Source organism: Coregonus clupeaformis, chromosome 11, assembly GCF_020615455.1.
Source record: "Coregonus clupeaformis isolate EN_2021a chromosome 11, ASM2061545v1, whole genome shotgun sequence".
Taxonomy (NCBI): Eukaryota; Metazoa; Chordata; class Actinopteri; order Salmoniformes; family Salmonidae; genus Coregonus; species Coregonus clupeaformis.
This window is the reverse complement of record NC_059202.1, coordinates 50807058-50826930: the sequence shown is the minus strand read 5'-3', so window position 1 is coordinate 50826930 and position 19873 is coordinate 50807058. Positions and strand designations below refer to the sequence as shown.

The 19873-nt window shown below is 43.1% G+C and overlaps 2 protein-coding genes across 2 annotated transcripts in view; both read right to left on the bottom strand.

Moving 5' to 3' along the window:
• LOC121577080 (calcium/calmodulin-dependent protein kinase type 1D) overlaps positions 1-2647 on the bottom strand; it is a 55669-nt gene extending 53022 nt beyond the window's left edge. Inside the window, exon 1 of the mRNA XM_041890843.2 lies at positions 2056-2647. Coding sequence (XP_041746777.2) covers positions 2056-2153 — 98 coding nt within the window. The 5' untranslated portion in view covers positions 2154-2647. The remainder of the gene's footprint in view (positions 1-2055) is intronic.
• A 4073-nt stretch (positions 2648-6720) lies between these two features.
• LOC121577079 (probable 2-oxoglutarate dehydrogenase E1 component DHKTD1, mitochondrial) overlaps positions 6721-19873 on the bottom strand; it is a 39161-nt gene continuing 26008 nt past the window's right edge. Inside the window, exons 3-18 of the mRNA XM_041890842.2 lie at positions 18243-18454; positions 17738-17932; positions 17113-17382; positions 13645-13816; positions 13288-13486; positions 12641-12800; positions 12231-12383; positions 11784-11868; positions 11306-11445; positions 10989-11139; positions 10497-10603; positions 10087-10251; positions 9714-9796; positions 9225-9391; positions 8090-8175; positions 6721-7405 (exon numbers count right to left, since the gene is read on the bottom strand). Coding sequence (XP_041746776.2) covers positions 7301-7405; positions 8090-8175; positions 9225-9391; positions 9714-9796; positions 10087-10251; positions 10497-10603; positions 10989-11139; positions 11306-11445; positions 11784-11868; positions 12231-12383; positions 12641-12800; positions 13288-13486; positions 13645-13816; positions 17113-17382; positions 17738-17932; positions 18243-18454 — 2450 coding nt within the window. The 3' untranslated portion in view covers positions 6721-7300. The remainder of the gene's footprint in view (positions 7406-8089; positions 8176-9224; positions 9392-9713; positions 9797-10086; positions 10252-10496; positions 10604-10988; positions 11140-11305; positions 11446-11783; positions 11869-12230; positions 12384-12640; positions 12801-13287; positions 13487-13644; positions 13817-17112; positions 17383-17737; positions 17933-18242; positions 18455-19873) is intronic.

The window sequence follows — 19873 nt, the reverse complement described above, 5'->3', positions numbered from 1 at the left end:
ATATCAAATAAAATCAAAGTTTATTTGTCACATGCACAGGATACAGAAGATGTAGTGAAATTGTTACTTGCATAGTGGAGTATTTTGTTTAGACATGTTGCTAGCTAGCTAGCTAAACAACTAACCATAATCCCAACTCATAACATTACTACCCTGCATGAATCTGCAGGTAGCTAACCAACCAGGGTCAATGTTAGCTAGCTAGCTAACATTAGGCTATAACTAACAATGCAAATGGCTCTGAGATTCAAATAATATTACTACACAGATCATACACGTAACGTTAGCTAGCGAGCCAGCCAGCTGACGTTAGCTAGCTAACAGTATGCTTAACTTGAAATGAAAACGACTTTCTGACAAAATTAGAAACATATAATATCTGAAAATGTAGCTAGGGAGACTATCTTACCCGTATACATGGATGGACACTTCTCCCTCTCTGTCACGGATGCCATGGTTGCCCTTAGTTTGAAGATGTAATCCGGAGACAGGTATTTTATACAACAGCCTTCTGTGTGTTCTCTTTTTGACTCCCTCTGCATATTTGCAATCAAACGCCAGAATGTTCTCCATCTGCTTAGCTATCATACTCTAATTCCACCGGGCATTCAACTGATTTCAAAACTCGGTCCTACAGAAAGTGTAGAGCAACACTTTTGCAGTTCTACTACGTGATATCTTTCAAAAAAGCTGTGTTTGAAAGGATTACCTACACATACTGACCAGCTCATGTTATAGACAGAAGCAAGCTACATGGCAGACCAATCCAAACTCATCTCTCGTCATGTCCAGCCCATCCATTATCTCAGCCAATCATGGCTAGCGGGAAGGTTCCTGTCTTTTTCCGTTGCTAAACCAACTAGGCTGGTAATTTAACAATTGTATTCGTATTTACAGATGACATACAAGTTTGTTATTAAGGCACACGAAAGTTCACATGTTCCAGAACGCATTTTAGCCCCCTCTTGAAGCTGGGTATGGTCTGGTCTTTCCCCTGCGTGTAGGAGAAATTAGCCATTTAAAATTTCCGTCCAAGTGATCATAATCTTGGGGCAACCCAAAAAATACCCCTGATTTACCCAATGGGCAAGTGCCTTCTGTGCACAGAACTGCTCATAATAATGGCCGGAACGGAACCAATGGAATGGCATCAAACACCTGGAAACCATGTGTGTGATGTATTTGATGCCATTCCACTAATTCCACTCCAGTCATTACCACGAGCCTGTTCTCCCCAATTAAGGTCCCACCAACCTCCTGTGCTTTCGTGTTATCATAAATGAAATACAGCAAAGACATGATCATAATTTAACAACAGGACAAGTTTTATAATCTTCTGCATCTATTCAATGTTATCCAGTCTGACGAGACACTAGAAACTACATTCTCATCAGCAGCTGACAGTCCAATTCTCCTGACCATTTTGACTACCTTTCAGAGTCCTGTCAATGCATTTAATAACAGGTGCTGCCATATTTCTGCTTATATATATATACTCAAGTTGATGTACATGAATAAAGAAAACCTCAAGAGAATCTATTCTGTAATCCAGGTGCATTGAGTTGATGCGTCACCTTGGGCACGCGCCATAACCTACCAGAACTAATCGCGGATCAAAATAACATTCCATTATATTAGAGATAAATTGAGGTAATGTCGAATTCTATTGAGGCGGGCGCGACCGATTCTCCATCAAACACCTGGCACCATAGAATAGACCTAGTATTGACAGTTTGCGCACGTGCTGTCGAATTGTTGCATCCAGAAAGTAACTTTCGATTTCATAAACATTTGTAGGACATCATAAAGCATCATTAATATTTGTAAAAATCGCAGGTAGGCTGGCTATCACAGGCCATATTGTCTATACGTCGTTGACAATAGTGGAAATCTGACTAGGTCATCCAATGTGCAACAGAACATAATGACAATTGCATTTCCGCTACTGTTACATTGTATCATTGTCTTGTCTGTCATGTAAACTGAGAGTCGACTACAAAGTTAAGTGTAACACCCTAGGTTCTAGAACAGAGTAGGATAAACCACATTACTCACGTTCCAAGGACTTCTTTGAACTCGAATACATTCTTGATATCATCGACATTCTTCTTCCAAGATCCATCCGCGCCCGACTCTCCGTTCTCCCTATCCATATCGCCACCGGGGAAGACCGATTAGATTAGAGATACGGTTTTTCACCTCGTCGTGCTGACTCAGTGAGGAAAGATGGTCCCCCGTCTCGTGCCGACTAAAGTCGGACTGATATCACAGAGCTTCTTCCTGATTGTCTCCCAATTCTACCTTGCATTGCTCAGCCCATCCATCCAACCGCTGCGCCGCCAATGCAAAGGTCTCCTACAGTAGCCCTGCCACCAATCACACGTAGCAGCCTACCTACAGGTTATCAGACTAGCCTAATCTATTTGACGTAATAGAACGGGAGCTTCCTCGTTATTCTGTCTCCTTTTGGTTTGGAACACATCATTCTAGCTCTTCATATTCTGTTTAGGCTATTCTACTTGACCGAAAGATGATTACTGTTGGCAGAGTCGATCGGTTGGTGTGTGTGTGTGTCTGAACTGAACCGCTATTCTAGTGAGTCACGCTGCCTGCCCCTTTTGTTGCTATACCATAAGGAGGAGTGGGAGGCTGCTCTCATCTATTGTCTAAATAGCCGACAGCGTGCGTGAGGATAGGTAGGCTACGCTTCGAACACACCGACTGTGTTTTGCTACACCAGAAGTACATTAATTTCCAATGGTACGCTGCATATGCCTTGTAGAATTGCGTTGCAGAGGCAGTGCGTTTTTTTTGGTCATTTAGCAGACGCTCTTATCCAGAGCGACTTACAATTAGTGAGTGCATACATTTTTCATACTGTGTTGGATTTATCAAACGTATGCGTCAAACTGTATTCGTAAACGGGTTGACAGAAATGGTAGCAGGTGGTGAATGTTGAACTTTTGTTGCACACATATCTAGATGACGCTGCATACTATTTTGCGCAATGACACAGTCGGTGTGTCCAAAGCGTAAGAGTGAACGATTGGCGTTCGCATTGCACCAAATCCACGACCCATGTCATTGGAGTAAGTAATGGCTATAGTTGACATGCAAGTGGGCTTTCCCATGAATACAACTATGGTGACAGTGAACTATGTTAAGTCCTTCTCACAAAAAAGTTATTACTCTGATCCCCTGGCATTGTCTTATGTTGCCCTAGCGGCCTGATCCAATCTACATGGCCTCAGCCAAGCCAAAAGGTGTGTAACAGTTTTCTGCATGTGCCTGGTCTATGTTATCACATTCTACTCTACTATATCATTATGAGGAAGATACTTTTTAATTCCCAAAAGCAAAGGGACATCGTCATTGCTGTTAACTGAGATGATTCTATAGAAAACCAATTAGATCTGTTAATTAAAGTGTCGGAGACTCTGAAGGAAGTGCAATTGGTCTTCTGGTCATTACAATGTGTTAATGAGATGGTGGCGCCTCTCCGGTCTTTCTCCCTGGACAGACTGGTTCATCTCTGAGCAGAGCACTGAGGATCCCAAATCAACCCTAATATAGCATCCTTAAGCTTTAGGCCTAGTCCGACCCACCATCCTGACTGCTGCACTCTCCTTTAGTTTAATAGCAAAACAGAATGTAAGCTTGCGAGAACAGGATGGTCGAACAAGGCTACCTTGTCCCTGTCCAAAAAACAACCTCTAGCCCCTACAGCAGGGTTTCCCAAACTCAGTCCTCCGGACCCCAAAGAATGCACATTTTGTTTTTCGCCCTAGCACTACACAGCTGATTGAAATAATCAATTAATCATCAAGATTTGATCATTTGAATCAGCTGAGTAGTGTTAGGGCAAAAACCAAAACATGTACCCGTTGGGGTCCCGAGGACAGTTTGGGAAACGCTGCCCTACGCACTTGTGTAGGATTCAGGGTAAGATTGAATCCTGTCTCCCAGGACAGACTGGGTTCTCTGGGCAGTTCCAAATTAGGGCCAAGCTCCTACACCTGTGGAGGTCTGAGAGGATTTGATGGGTGTAAGCAAGGAGATAAGACAAGAGGAATTGTTGCCATATTGTTAGAGTAAGACAGATTTTCCACCATATTGCTTACATCAATCCTCTCCGAAGTGAGTAGGGGCTGATTTGGGTTCATAGTACGAGCCTACGAATCTAAAGAAGCTCAACGATGCTACTATATTACTGACAATAGAACAGTGGAATGACCAGACTATTCTGAATAATAGTATTAACTATGATTGATAACCAACTGAAATCTCCCACAACATATTGAGCAACTGTTTTTACACAACAGTAGCTTTTTGTTGTGACGCTATATTAACATGGTAGTTACTAGGAAACTACACTGAACAAAAATATAAACGCAACATGTAAAGTGTTGGTCCCATCTTTCATGAGCTGAAATAAAAGATACCAGAAATGTTCCATATGCACAAAAACCTTATTTCTCTCAAGTTTTGTGCACAAATGTATTCACATCCCTGTTAGTGAGCATTTCTCCTTTGCCAAGATAAACCATTCACCTGACATGTGTGGCTTATCAAGAAGCTGATTAAACAGCATGATCATTACCAGTGGCGACCCGTCATTCAGGGCAGCCCCACATTTTGCATGTTATTTTGGCATTAATATGTGTCACATATCAGTTTGCAAACAATGTAAAAAAAATATATATATATATCACTGAGTTAATAAAGCCGCATACAAACATGGTCTCTTTTTTGCTTTCTTGAGTAAGGCAGCTCCAAAATGCAGGTGTTTCAGCCTAGCTCAGTGCTTTCTGTGGTGGTAGGGCAGCCAGCGGAAAATACGGCGCGTAGGGGTTGGTAATGTTCGTTTTCAACGGTCATCCAACTCGGAATTGTAAGTCAGGAACTCTTTCTAGAGCTACGCCCTGAAGATCACTGACGTCATCATGATTCAACCTTGTTTTTTTCAGAGTTCCCAGTTGTCTTGAAAGCACCATAAATCCAGAGAATGCCAGACTTTGATGACAAAGTTTGATGACAAAATTTGCCTACAAAGGCCCGCCGCGCCTCCTTCCTGTTCAAGTGAGCACAGCACAACAAGCTGAGTCCAAAAATGTCTTGTATGCTGATGCATAAATGATGTAATATGCCAGGGAATATGTATACTGTAGCTAAGAAAGTAATACTAAGTGTATGTTGTGTAGTAAGCTGTTAGTAGCCCATGTGCCTCACCCTAATAATTTGGTCTATTTTCCCCTCTTAATTTCACCTACTGTTCTGACTTGGTTGTGCACATGTAGCCTATAACCTGTTTTAGAGAAATGTAATCATCAAATATTGTCCCCTTTATTTATCCTACGGTTCTGACTTGGTGTACAGGGAGAATACTGTAAGAGCAACCCATGTTCTGAATTCTGTCGCTGTACATTTCAAAAGTGCTGAACAAATAGTTATATTGACTATGTCCGTCCTAGCTCGCTCATTAATGTCTTAATCGAAATTACGGATTGCCTCTTATCCGCTTGTCCTCCCCTTATGCCATAGTTTGTACATCTCAATTGTCAGTAGAAACCACATTTGTTTAAGCAAGTCAGCTATATCAGCTATGTTTTTTTTTAAAGGCAGTAAATGAGGCTGAATTAACTATTTTGCTGCCAGACAAGGCTCCACTGATTCCCAGGTGTAGCAGTGGTAAGGTGTTGAGACAGCTTTATGTAGGCCCTAACAGTTTGTGGGCACTGTTTGTCACCGTTATAGTGCAATTAATGTATTGTTTAGTGTTGTGTTGTGGCGTTGCTGGCATGCATCCCCCATTTTTTATTTTGTTTGCCCCACCAAGATTTACATGCTAAAATCGCCACTGATCATTACACAGGTGCACCTTGTGCTGGGGACAATAAAAGGCCACTCGAAAATGTGCAGTTTTGTCACACAACGCCACAGATGTCTCAAGTTGAGGGAGCGCGCAATTAGCATGCTGACTTCAGGAATGTCCATCAGAGCTGTTGCCAGAGAATTTAATGTTCATTTCTCTACCATAAACCGCCTCCAACTTCGTTTTAGAAAATGTGGCAATACGTCCAACCTGCCTCACAACCGCAGACCACGTGTATGGCGTCTTGTGGACGAGCGGTTTACTGATGTGAACAGAGTGCCCCATGGTGGCGGTGGGGTTATGGTATGGGCAGGCATAACCTACGGACAACGAACACAATTGCATTTTATCGACGGCAATTCGAGTGCAAAGAGATACCGTGACGAGATCCTGAGGCCCATTGTCGTGCCATTCATCCACCGCCATCACCTCATGTTTCAGCATGATAATGCACAGCCCCATGTCGGAAGGATCTTTACACAATTCCTGGAAGCTGAAAATGTCCCAGTTCTTCCATGGCCTGCATACTCACCAGACATGTCACCCATTGGGCATGTTTGGGATGCTCTGGATCGACGTGTACAACAGTGTGTTCTAGTTCCCGTCAATATCCAGCAACTTCACACAGCCATTGAAGAGGAGTGGGACAACATTCCACTCTATGTTAAGGAGATGTCGCGCTGCATGAGGCAAATGGCGGTCATGATAATGACTAGTTTTCTGAACCATGCCCCTACCTTTTTTTAAAGGCATTTGTGACCAACAGATGCATATCTGTATTCCCAGTTATGTGAAATCCATAGATTAGGGCCTAATGAATTTATTTAAATTGACTGATTTCCTTATACTGTAATTCAGTCACATCTTGGAAATTGTTGCATGTTGCATTTATATTTTTGTTTCAGTATAGTAAATTGAATGCAATTATATTGTGTGAAATTAACTTTAGCATAAAGTTAAAAAACATTAAGAATTAAAAATCAGATATTACAATAAAAATTAACAACATTTTCAGGGCAATATTGACTTGCTTTACGATGCAATCTCAGACCATCTACATCACGTTGTTTTTATACAGTTACAACTCCATTTCATAATGCTCAATGAAACAGCCCTTCCTAACCACCAAACAGTCTTGTTCCACTCAGTACCTGAAGCCCCCACCCCCCCACCCCACATTGAGGAAGCAGCCTTTAGCACTTGTGTTTTTGAAAACATTTGAACATACAGGAAGAAAAGAGAGCATGGACTGAATCACAACATTTCACTATTGTTTCATCTCAACAATTGATAGAAAGTTGAGTGAAACAGAGATAAATTCAGCCTGGAGGTCCAGGCTAGAGAAGAGATGTCATGTGGTTTTACTGGCGCAGGGAGGGTGCATCCATTCTGGGGCCTGCGGGAGCAGCCATCTTGGGGCCCAGTGGCTCAAGAGGAGAAGGTGGCAGTGAGGATGGCCTCGTTCTGCTGGTGGTGGAGCGTTCCGATGCCCACAGCCGGGGCGGGAAGAGCAGGCCGACTCACCAACCGGAGCTGGAGGAAGTGGGCAAATGAAAATGGTAGGTAAAAAAAACGGCATATATACACTGTGTACACAAAACATTAGGAACACATTCCTAATATTGAGTTGCACGCCCTTTTGCCCTCAGAACAGCCTCAATTCGTCGGTGCATGGACTCTACAAGCTGTCGAAAGCTTTCCACAGGGATGCTGGCCCATGTTGACTCCAATGCTTCCCACAGTTGTGTCAAGTTGGCTGGATGTCCTTTGGGTGGTGGACCATTCTTGATACACACGGGAGACTGTCACCTACTACCATACCCCGTTCAAAGGCACTTAAATCTTTTGTCTTGCCCATTCACCCTCTGAATGGCACACATACACAATCCATGTCTCAATTGTGTCAAGGCTTAAAAATCCTTCTTCTTCCCCTTCATCTACACGATTGAAGTGGATTTAACAGTAAGCGATCATAACTTTCACCTGGTCAGTCTATATCATGGAAAGAGCATGTTTTGTACACTCAGTTTATTGTGCATGTTTGAGATCCACTACATTGCAGTCGGACTGTGCAGAATCAATGATCTACAAATCACCTTGCATCCCAAATAACTACTAATTATCTAGCAATTCTGAGCCTCGCCTTGCTTGCTCAAATTGATCCCCTTAAACACGTCAAATGTATTTCTCTGATCATTCAGACAGGGCAGGACTCACCTTGCAGGCCAGCTGCTTCTCAAACCTACGGGCCACGAAGGACCAGGGGCCCATGTTCTGGGGCTCCTCCTGGCTCCAGACGAACTCTGTATGGGACACCCAAACACATGAAGATTACATAAAAAAATTATCTTGAAGATGGCAAAACACTAGGGATGGGCACGGTTAATCAAATATCTGGATATCCGAACAGACGTATTTGATAACGTGAGTAAGTGTTCATTTTTGGAGAAAATACTATTGTAGACCTATTTTAACAATAAAAGCCTTGTCCAAATTAAATTATCCTGTTGACATTTTTACCTACAAGGATATACCATGACATTTGAAATTCTTAATTTAATAAAACAATGTTTTGAATGTAGTTTTTATAACGGTGCACAGAGCTACTGTTGCCCTACTGCTGCACATCTATCCCTTCAGGCTGGCCTGACGTCGGTACGCTATTTTCCCCACTTCAAATAGCAATTATAGGCACTCACCTAATGGAGTTTCCACAAGACCTGACACAGATCAATGCAAAACACTCACCAGAAAACCTTTTTTGTAACAGAATCAGTTTTATCATGGTGAAAATCAGACTTCTCTTTCGCTGTTGCTTTTAGCTAGACTACCAGAGAAAATCAGCATGTCCGCTGTTTACCTCTGCCATGTGCATTTGCGTCATTCTGATTGGTCGAGAGTCAATAAGTGTTCGTTTTTTTGACTATCCGGATATCAGAAAAAAATGTGTGATATTATTTGAATAGTAAAATAATTTAAAATGCCCATCCCTACCAAATACAGTGCACAAAATTATTTATTGATCCGATGCTGCAGCACAGTCTCTGGTAAGCAGTGTTGAACAGTAAGGGACAGTTTCTCAGATACAGACTAAACCTAATCCTGGAATAAAAAGCATGCTCAATGGAGAATCTCCATTGAAATAGCTTTTTAGACCAGGCTTAATCTGTGTCCGGGAAACCGGCCTATAGTGTCTGTGGTAAGAAGTGAAGACCAGTGCAGGTCAGGCCAGGCCAGGGGTCACTTACATACCTTTGGTGTTGGTGTACTTGGATAAAAGCGATTCTTAAGTGGCATTTTAGATATTAGATCGTGTCTGAGGTAAGTAGTGGCCAGGTCAGGTATAGCCTACCTTTGGCGTTGGTGTACTTGGTGAGCTCCTGCTGCAGGGCCTCCAGAGGGAAGGGACACAGCTCCTCCAGTCTGATCAGTGCTGTGTTCTGAGTGGCTGCTGATGCCTCCCTCTGCTTCAACAGGGCATAGTAGTGCTTCCCTGAACACAGCACCACCTGCTGGACACTACAGGGATAGCAGGAAAGGACAGTTATTAAAGCAGTTGGGCTCATACTGTACTGGGTTGGGGTCGATTCCATTTGAATTCAGCCAACCCTGGAAGGTGCAGCAGATACAGATGTAGCTACACTGTACTATTTGACCTCATAAATAAAGTCAAATAAAGTGACACCATTATACAATTGACAAAAGTTTTAAATGAGATATATCATATCAATTTGTAAGTCGCTCTGGATAAGAGCGTCTGCTAAATGACGAAAATGTAAAATGTAAAAATGTATCAACAGGAAGCAGAAGAGAGGGTGTAATGTTGTGGATACTTCTTTACCTGGCTGGTGTGACTGCGGTGTCACCAATCACAGGTTTGAAAGAGGTTCCAGGAGCCATGTCAGCCAGACTGGATGTTGCCCCCTACAGGTAGCGACAGGAACTCATCAACTCAGTCACCAAATATCACCGTAAACATGTTCACAGTAGCCGTGTTTGAGTACCTTAAAATGAACCCTTACTTTTTTATTTCCTTGAGGAAATCACTGATATGACATGGTGAGATTGGTGGAACCAATGCAGTGAAAACCATGCCTTCACCTAACCACTCACTCACCTGAAAAGGGGGAAGGAAGGATGCATTTTAAAGGTTTTCAAACAGGCCCATTTAACTCATGAATGGCTTGTATTGGATGTGTTATTGAGTAGCTTACAGAGAATCGGAGCAGAGTTTTGGGCCCAGCCACGATCAGTGGCTTGCGGAAGTTGCGTATCATCTGTCGTCTCAGCAGGTGGAAGTACTGTGCTGGGGTCGTAGGGTTGACCACGCCCATGTTGACATTGTCACCATCCACCCCCTCCTCCTTACTGTCGCACAGCTGGGAGCAAGAGAAAGAAGAGGATATTTAGACAGAGAAGACAGGAACAGTCAAATCCATATGTTTCAATTAGCATCATACACAGCGATACAATAAATATTACAAGAGACAGTGAGATCTGATATTGGTTTCCAAAGAGTAGCCCTGGGCTCCTTCTCAAAAGTCTGTTCTCCTCGATTTCTTTCTGCCACAAAATGCAGAGGAGAAGATCGGAGGTTCCCCGTGTTTTGTGTTCCCCTCTTCACCTGTAGGAACCTCTCCATGCGGCAGGAGGAGTGTTCAGGTCCTGCTCCGTCGTAACCATGGGGAAGCAGGATCACCAGCCCGCACTGCAGCAGCCACTTAGCCTCGCCTGGGAGAGAGAGACGTTTCAATCAACACCTAATGGAACCAGAATGTAGCGTCTAACGTTTATGAATGCTTTATGACTGCTCTATAAAGCTTTTATATTAAAGTGTAGTTTGTGTTCTACTGGGCCCCATGATTTACTGATCATGTTGATCAAATATCCAGTTTTATCTCAACTGTATACTAAACAAAGTGTTGGCTCCATTCCATTTATCCCCTTCCCCTAACTCTTGTCAATCTGTGTTCACAGAACTGAAAGGACTTGATAGGTGTTAGCCAGGGGCTAGAATTAAACTGGATTATGATATACAACTATCTGCAACCTCAAAGGAGGAGACCTAAAAATAGCCCTTCAGAGAGTTATTGACCAGAGTATCAGCATTCATTACCTCCGGAGAGGAAGGTGTCGAATATGATCTGAGCTCCGTTGAAGAAGTCTCCAAACTGAGCCTCCCAGATAGGCAGTAGTTTAGGCTGGGCGATGGCCATGCCATACTCAAAGCCCAGCACGGCCTCCTCAGACAGGGCGCTGTTGCACACCTAGAAAACACACACACACACACACACGAGTGCACACCGTATTACAGGTGGATGTCCAAGACAGTCTTATACAACTTAGAAGTAAAACAAGTAAACAAGTCATGAGGTCCAAGTCTCGAGTCTCATTGGTTGTTTTTTTCTCTCGTTGCAATAACTCATTATTTACCTCCATGAATCCTTTCTGTTCAGGGTCTATGTGATTGAGGGGGATGTACATGTCATCTGTGTCTTGACAAACTATCATGGCATGTCTCTGACTGAAGGTGCCCCTCCCAACATCCTGTCCACTGATACGAATGTTGAAGCCTGCAAAACAAATTAAACACAAAATGCATTCTTACAGCCAGAGACATGAGAATTACATATATAAATGACTCAAAATATATATATTTTTGTAAGTATTGACATAGTATGGTAATAACAGGCCTGGAAAACACAAATCTATCTATCTATCTATCTAACAAGCAATTTCTGTAAAACTATTTTATCTTTAAGATCAATCCCTTTTCACATTACCATGCCAACCCAAATCAAATTGTGCTGCCTATGATATTCCAGCAACTATAAAGGATGTGTTACCAGGCCAGCTCAGTACAGCTTGGTTTGGCTCAGTAGTGTAAAAAGCTGTTGAGAGGCAGACTGACCTTGGCAGAGCAGAGAGCCAAACGCCATGGCCTCAGCAGTGGACCAGTCCAGATTAGTTCCATTCTCCACCTTCGCACGGCGACCCTGAGAGAAGAACACAACAGATCTGTTTTCATTGAGCTTCAGAGAGTCTTTAAAACATCGGGGGAAAAACACATTCATCCAGCTCTAACAAGACTGCACTACTGACCCTAGTGAAGCATGCCGTCACCCAAGTACCTTTGGGCTTTAGAAAAGCGCAATACTGTAGCGACCTTAAAGGGATACTCGGGATTTTGGCAATGAAGCCCTTTATCTATTTTCCCAGAGTCAAATGAACTCGTGGATACCATTGTCTCTGATCTCCCGAACTATACCTTTAACTCAACACCTAGCAAACTTGTAAAGAGGTTCAGATCTGTTAGCGTAATGGCTACAATATATATATATCCTGCAATTGTTATTACCGCCACATGCATCTTCCCCAGGTGGCTGTGTAGCTGGACCTCGTCGGGTATCTCCACAGATTTGGCCCCTACATACTGCAGCAGGGGGGCTGGCACCCCCGTGTCCCAGTGGGTGACTCTGGCCTGGGGCTCCACCAGACCTCCCCAGCGCCCCTGGAACAACAACACAACTTTATAAGTCCATTTGTTACAGACAATCATGGAAATCTGTGTTCTGTTAGTTTCTCAACACTCCAAAAAGCACTCATCACCAGACCTGGGTACAAACGTTTTGAGTGTTCGCTTTAGTCTGCCTGTAGTGCCAGATGGGTGGGGTTTGCACTTTTGCAACTATTCTATTGGTTCCATTGTGCCAGGTAAACTAAAATCAAGCACAGCTAAAGTATTTGAAATGATTGCACATCACAGACCTGCAGGTTGGTGGGTGCAGGGCTGTATAGGGTCATGTTGGCCAGCTTGTCGTTCAGCATGCCGTAGTGGGCTGTCCTGATGGCACCACGTTCCTCCTCGGTCATCAGGCCCTCTGAGATCAGCTGGTCAGCATAGGAGTCTGGGATGCTCTTCCTGGAGCTGGGGGGATGAGAAGAGGGTAGGATGTCATGGTTAGATATTTGTTATTTGGGCATTGTTCTGTAATCAAGGGCTCCCGAGTGGCCTCAGTGCTTGAGGCGTCACTACAGACCCCCTGGTTCGATTCCAGGCTGTATCACAACCGGCCGTGATTGGGAGTCCCATAGGGCGGCGCAAAATTGGACCAGCGTCGTCCGGGTTTGGCCGGTGTAGGCCATCATTGTAAATAGGAATTTGTTCTTAACTGACTTGCCTAGTTAAATAAAGGTTAAATAAAATAAAAATAATACGAGGGCAAATAATCTAAAGCAAATATAAAATTGTAGGTAAACAATATATGCTTTTGTTCATGGTTGTGGGAATGTGTTCCCCTTTCAATACAATGAGGTCGTTTCTGGACAATATTTATTTCCATTTAGTGGACCCCTTTTGGCTCAAGAGCAGCCAGAGAGGGAAGAGTATAGCAAATATAGTGAAGTGAACTCACCGGATAATCCTGTACATGGCAGGGTTAGTGAATCCAGGTTCGTCCAGCTCATTGTGTCCCCACTGTCTGTAGCAGAGCAGGTCCAGGATGACGTCCTTCCTGAAGCGTCTCTGGTACTCTACCGCCAAACGCGTTGCACGCACCACCTCCTCCGTATCATCACCGTTCACATGTATCACCGCACAGCCCACCATCTTACCTGGAGAGTGGAGAACACACACAGAGTGCGATAGAGAAGTATTAAAATTCCCATAAAAATGTATTTGTGATTATAATTCCCATTGGTACATATTATAATTCTGTATATAATAAATCCCATAAAGATCTATTATAGATAAAGCGATACATTTCACATACCAACATCACTGCAGTATAAAGACGATCTCCCTCTCGCAGATGGAGTGGTATAACCCACTTGGTTGTTTACAATGAGGTGGATGCTCCCACCGACTCTGAAGTGGGGGAGTAGTGAAATGGTGAATGTCTCTGGAACAATCCCTTGACCCGAGAATGAAGCATCCCCATGGACCTGAGAAAAGTAAGGAGAGTTTCCACAATGATCACCAGTTCATTTCAGGCTTGAAATTTGGAAAATATCTTGACATCAACAATGGATAATGCCTGTATGTCCCAATAAACTGTACTTCAGTGTCATACTCCCTTTACTATCCCTCTCTATGACGTATTGTAATTATAGTATTGTGCAAGACAAATTCACAAGATTAAGTAATGAAGTACAGTTGAAGTCGGAAGTTTACAAACACTTAGGTTGGAGTCATTAAAACTCGTTTTTCAACCACTCCACAAATGTCTTGTTAACAAACTATAGTATTGGCAAGTCGGTTAGGAAATCTACTTTGTGCATGACACAAGGAATTTTTCCAACAATTGTTAACAGACAGATTATTTCACTTATAATTCACTGTATCACAATTCCAGTGGGTCAGAAGTTTACATACAATGAGTTGACTGTGCTTTTAAACAGCTTGGAAAATTCCAGAAAATGATGTCATGGCTTTAGAAGCTTCTGATAGGCTAATTGACATAATTTGAGTCAATTGGAGGTGTACCTGTGGATGTATTTCAAGGCCTACCTTCAAACTCAGTGCCTCTTTGCTTGACATCATGGGAAAATCAAAAGAAATCAGCCAAGACCTCAGAAAGAAAATGTAGACCTCCACAAGTCTGGTTCATCCTTGGGAGCAATTATCAAACGCCTGAAGGTACCACGTTCATCTGTAAAAACAATAATACGCAAGTATAAACACCATGGGACCACGCAGCCGTCATACCGCTCAGGAAGGAGACGCGTTCTGTCTCCTAGAGATGAACGTACTTTGGTGCGAAAAGTGCAAATCAATCCCAGAACAACAGCAAAGGACCTTGTGAAGATGCTGGAGGAAACAGGTACAAAAGTATCTATATCCACAGGAAAACAAGTCCTATATCGACATAACTTGAAAGGCCGCTCAGCAAGGAAGAAGCCACTGCTCCAAAACCACCATAAAAAAAGCCAGACTACGGTTTACAACTGCACATGGGGACAAAGATCATACTTTTTGGAGAAATGTCCTCTGGTCTGATGAAACAAAAATAGAACTGTTTGGCCATAATGACCATCGTTATGTTTGGAGGAAAAAGGGGGGCTTGCAAGCCGAAGAACACCATCCCAACCGTGAAGCACAGGGGTGGCAGCATCATACTATGGGGGTGCTTTGCTGCAGGAGGGACTGGTGCACTTCACAAAATAGATGGCATCATGAGGAAGGAAAATTATGTGGATATATTGAAGCAACATCTCAATACATCAGTCAGGAAGATAAAGCTTGGTCGCAAATGGGACTTCCAAATGGACAATGACCCCAAGCATACTTCCAAAGTTGTGGCAAAATGGCTTAAGGACAACAAAGTAAATGTATTGGAGTGGCCATCACAAAGCCCTGACCTCAATCCTTTAGAACATTTGTGGGCAGAACTGAAAAAGCATGTGGGAGCAAGGAGGCCTATAAACCTGACTCAGTTACACAAGCTCTGTCAGGAGGAATGGGCCAAAATTCACCCAACTTATTGTGGGAAGCTTGTGGAAGGCTACCTGAAATGTTTGACCCAAGTTAAACAATTTAAAGGCAATGCTACCAAATACTAATTGAGTGTATGTAAACTTCTGACCCAGTGGGAATGTGAGGAAAGAAATAAAAGCTGAAATAAATAATTCTCTCTACAATTATTCTGACATTTCACATTCTTAAAATAAAGTGGTGATCCTAACTGACCTAAGACAGGGAATTTTTACTAGGATTAAATGTCAGGAATTGTGAAAAACTGTTTAAATGTACAGTGAGGGAAAAAAGTATTTGACCCCTCTGCAAAACATGACGTAGTACTTGGTGGCAAAACCCTTGTTGGCAATCACAGAGGTCAGACGTTTCTTGTAGTTGGCCACCAGGTTTGCACACATCTCAGGAGGGATTTTGTCCCACTCCTCTTTGCAGATCTTCTCCAAGTCATTAAGGTTTCGAGGCAGACGTTTGGTAACTCGAACCTTCAGCTCCCTCCACAGATTTTCTATGGGATTAAGGTCTGGAGACTGGCTAGGCCACTCCAGGACCTTAATGTGCTTCTTCTTGAGCCACTCCTTTGTTGCCTTGGCCATGTGTTTTGGGTCATTGTCATGCTGGAATACCCATCCACGACCCATTTTCAATGCCCTGGCTGAGGGAAGGAGGTTCTCACCCAAGATTTGATGGTACATGGCCCCGTCCATCGTCCCTTTGATGCGGTGAAGTTGTCCTGTCCCCTTAGCAGAAAAACACCCCAAAGCATAATGTTTCCACCTCCATGTTTGACGGTGGGGATGGTGTTCTTGGGGTCATAGGCAGCATTCCTCCTCCTCCAAATACGGCGAGTTGAGTTGATGCCAAAGAGCTCGATTTTGGTCTCATCTGACCACAACACTTTCACCCAGTTCTCCTCTGAATCATTCAGATGTTCATTGGCAAACTTCAGACGGGCATGTATATGTGCTTTCTTAAGCAGGGGGACCTTGCGGGCACTGCAGGATTTCAGTCCTTCACGGCGTAGTGTGTTACCAATTGTTTTCTTGGTGACTATGGTCCCAGCTGCCTTGAGATCATTGACAAGATCCTCCCATGTAGTTCTGGGCGGATTCCTCACCGTTCTCATGATCATTGCAACTCCACGAGGTGAGATCTTGCATGGAGCCCCAGGCCGAGGGAGATTGACAGTTATTTTGTGTTTCTTCCATTTGCGAATAACCGCACCAACTGTTGTCACTTTCTCACCAAGCTGCTTGGCGATGGTCTTGTAGCCCATTCCAGCAATGTGTAGGTCTACAATCTTGTCCCTGACATCCTTGGAGAGCTCTTTGGTCTTGGCCATGGTGGAGAGTTTGGAATCTGATTGATTGATTACTTCTGTGGACAGGTGTCTTTTATACAGGTAACAAACTGAGATTAGGAGCACTCCCTTTAAGAGTGTGCTCCTAATCTCAGCTCGTAACCTGTATAAAAGACACCTGGGAGCCAGAAATCTTTCTGATTGAGAGGGGGTCAAATACGTATTTCCCTCATTAAAATGCTAATCAATTTATAACATTTTTGACATGCGTTTTTATGGATTATTTTGTTGTTATTCTGTCTCTCACTGTTCAAATAAACCTACCATTAAAATTATAGACTGATCATTTCTTTGTCAGTGGGCAAACGTACAAAATCAGCAGGGGATCAAATACTTTTTTTCCCTCACTGTATGTCTATGTATGTCAATAAATGTCTATATGCGTCTACCTAGGCCTGAGTACTATACCTGGAGACATACGACTTTATCCCCAGGTTGTGCGTTCTCATCTGGTGAGTAGTCTCCCTCCTGTTTGAGCTGCTGCCGGGCCCTGGTCTTCCCCTGGGTGACTGGGTTGATGGCCTCCAGGTGGGAGGGGTTGGGCAGCATGGTCACTTTGAGGGGGTGGGCAGTACCGAAGTCCAGCTCTACAGAGGAGGTGAGGTGGGAGAGGACGTCACCGATGGAGGGAGAGTCCGCTGGGAACTCACTGAGGCCACGCATCTTACGGAACATCAGCTGGAGGTGGAGTGAGAGAGGCACCAAATATATAAATGTTAGACTGGGGTTCAACATTTCACTTTTACCTCTCTCAAAACCTGTTTACCTATGTATGAAAAACAATAACATTAAAAAAGGTGAAAGAAATTCTGTTCTCTGACAAAAAAAAACATTCAAGGTCATCATCCACAGAAACTTTTTACGGTCACTTTCTGATAAGGTAACACTGGATTCTCTCTTATCTTGTTTTCACACTGCATAGCGCATTGCAGCGGACAATTACATGGAGTTAATTGGTAAGTAAGTGTGGTTAATTCAGGTAACAATTACAGCCATGAATTTGACCTGGAAGTGATAGTGTCTGAACCCTGACCTCTGGTGGGAACTGCAGCAGCCCCGTGAGGAGGTTGAGTCGCCCGCGGTGAGGCATCCCCATGACGATATCCGTCACCCCACTGTGGGCCGACAGGCGGAAGATCTCATAGAACACTCCCATCATGCTCTCTGCTCCCTCACCACCGTAACGCTTCACCGTGGAAAACTTGGTGGCCAGGAAGTGATCGAACTCCTGAGGTAGCACAAGATGAAATAGGTCATTTCAGGTTGTTATTGTAAAAAGAGAACGTGTTCTCAATGACTAATGAAATAAGGGCAAAATACATAAATAAGTCACGGAAATAGGATACAATTTTAATTAACATTGATCAAAACAATACCATCTCATTCTCGCTGATAAGATAATGACTTTATTCCCACAGGGAAATTTTTAACTAGATGCCAATTACTCTGTTAGATAAGATACAATGTTCATTAATTAGGCTATAAAAGGTCATTAGGCTGTAATACTGTGTGACGATGTCAACCTTTGACCAATCTACCTGTGACTCCAGCATGAGTTTGGCCAGCTTCTTCCTCTCCTCCGCCGTAAATGTCTCCTTCTTCAACTCCTCGAAGCGGTCGGCGAGCCACTCCCTTTCCTCCAGTCTGGTCAACTGACTGGTCTCTATGGAAATGCGGCCACAGTAGGCCTCCTCCAGGTAGGCAAGCACCTCCTCCACCGACGCCTCAGCCTTGCCAAAGTGACGCAGTCCTGGAGAAGAAAGGAATTTATGTAGGAGAGTGTGAATTTCAGGTCCGTTGAAAAATAGGAATTTCTTAGGATGACCTGTTTGGTTGCAAATGCGTTGCAGTACAGGACCTGCTGGTATGCCTGCAGGACAAAAAAAATGTGTGTATTGTACATGTACATAATTCTTTATCTCCATGAACACAGACTGAAGACCAAGAACTTTGACAGTCTGACAAGATGAGGCGTGTGTGTGTGGGCATCATTCCTTATCTCTATGAATGGGTATCATAGGAACCCTCAATCAATCAAATGTATTTTCACATCAGCAGTCACAAAGTGCTTTTACCATCTAAATCCTATCCACAAAGTAATGTGCACTTTCATTTGATTGATCTACTAATTTGGGAGTGATGATGGTAATGACTGAGGTATGAGATACTGTTGACTGTCATTGAAAATGCCTCATCCCAGGAGACACCATCCACTCAAACTGAGTGTCTGTATTAATCGCATGTGCTGTGAGTGAGTCACCACACAAATTAGCAGTTTGGGGCATTTAAAGGCACGGATTTCCTTCAAATCTTTATTGGTGCCATTCCATTGCAATGGGTGGTTTAGCAATTCAAATGTTGGGTGATGGGTTTTATATTGGCTTAAAGGTTAGGAAGCATGAGTTTTTACCCACCAAAGTAACAACACAGTGTGGTCAAAGACTTAGTAACTTAATTGTAGTCACAATCTGGTTACCTATAACTACAAACAGTTATGTTTTAGGTTTTTTAAATATTTATTCACTTATTTTCCGGATATCTTCTAAACTACCCAACATGCACTATTTCTTAACGTCATATGGAGAATCTACTCTGTGTTAGCTAGCTTGAGTTGCTAACGTTAGCCACTAGCGATGCAGACAGAGTGCTGGCAGTGGTGAGCTAAAACAACAATTGGCCACCTCACGGTTCAGCTGTCGGAGATTTGAGCGCTAAATGCATCTGGGCATTGCATGCATATACAGGGCCTTCAGAAAGTATTTATACCCCTTGACGTATTCCTAATTTTGTTGTGTTACAGCCTGAACTCAAAATTGATTAAATATTTAAAAAAAATCCACACAACACCCCATAATGACAAAGTGAAAACATGTATAGACATTTTTGCAAATTTATTGAAAATGAAATACAGAAATATCTGATTTACATAAGTATTCACACCCCCGAGTCAATACATGTTAGAATCACCTATTACAGCTGTGAGTTTTCTGGGTAAGTCTCTAAGAGCTTTTCACACCTGGATTGTACAATATTTGCACATTATTCTTTCTAAAATTATTCAAGCTCTGTCAAGTTGGTTGTTGATCATTGCTAGACAGCCATTTTCAAGACTTGCCATAGAGTTTCAAGCTGATTTATGTCAAAACTCTAACTAGGCCACTCAGGAACA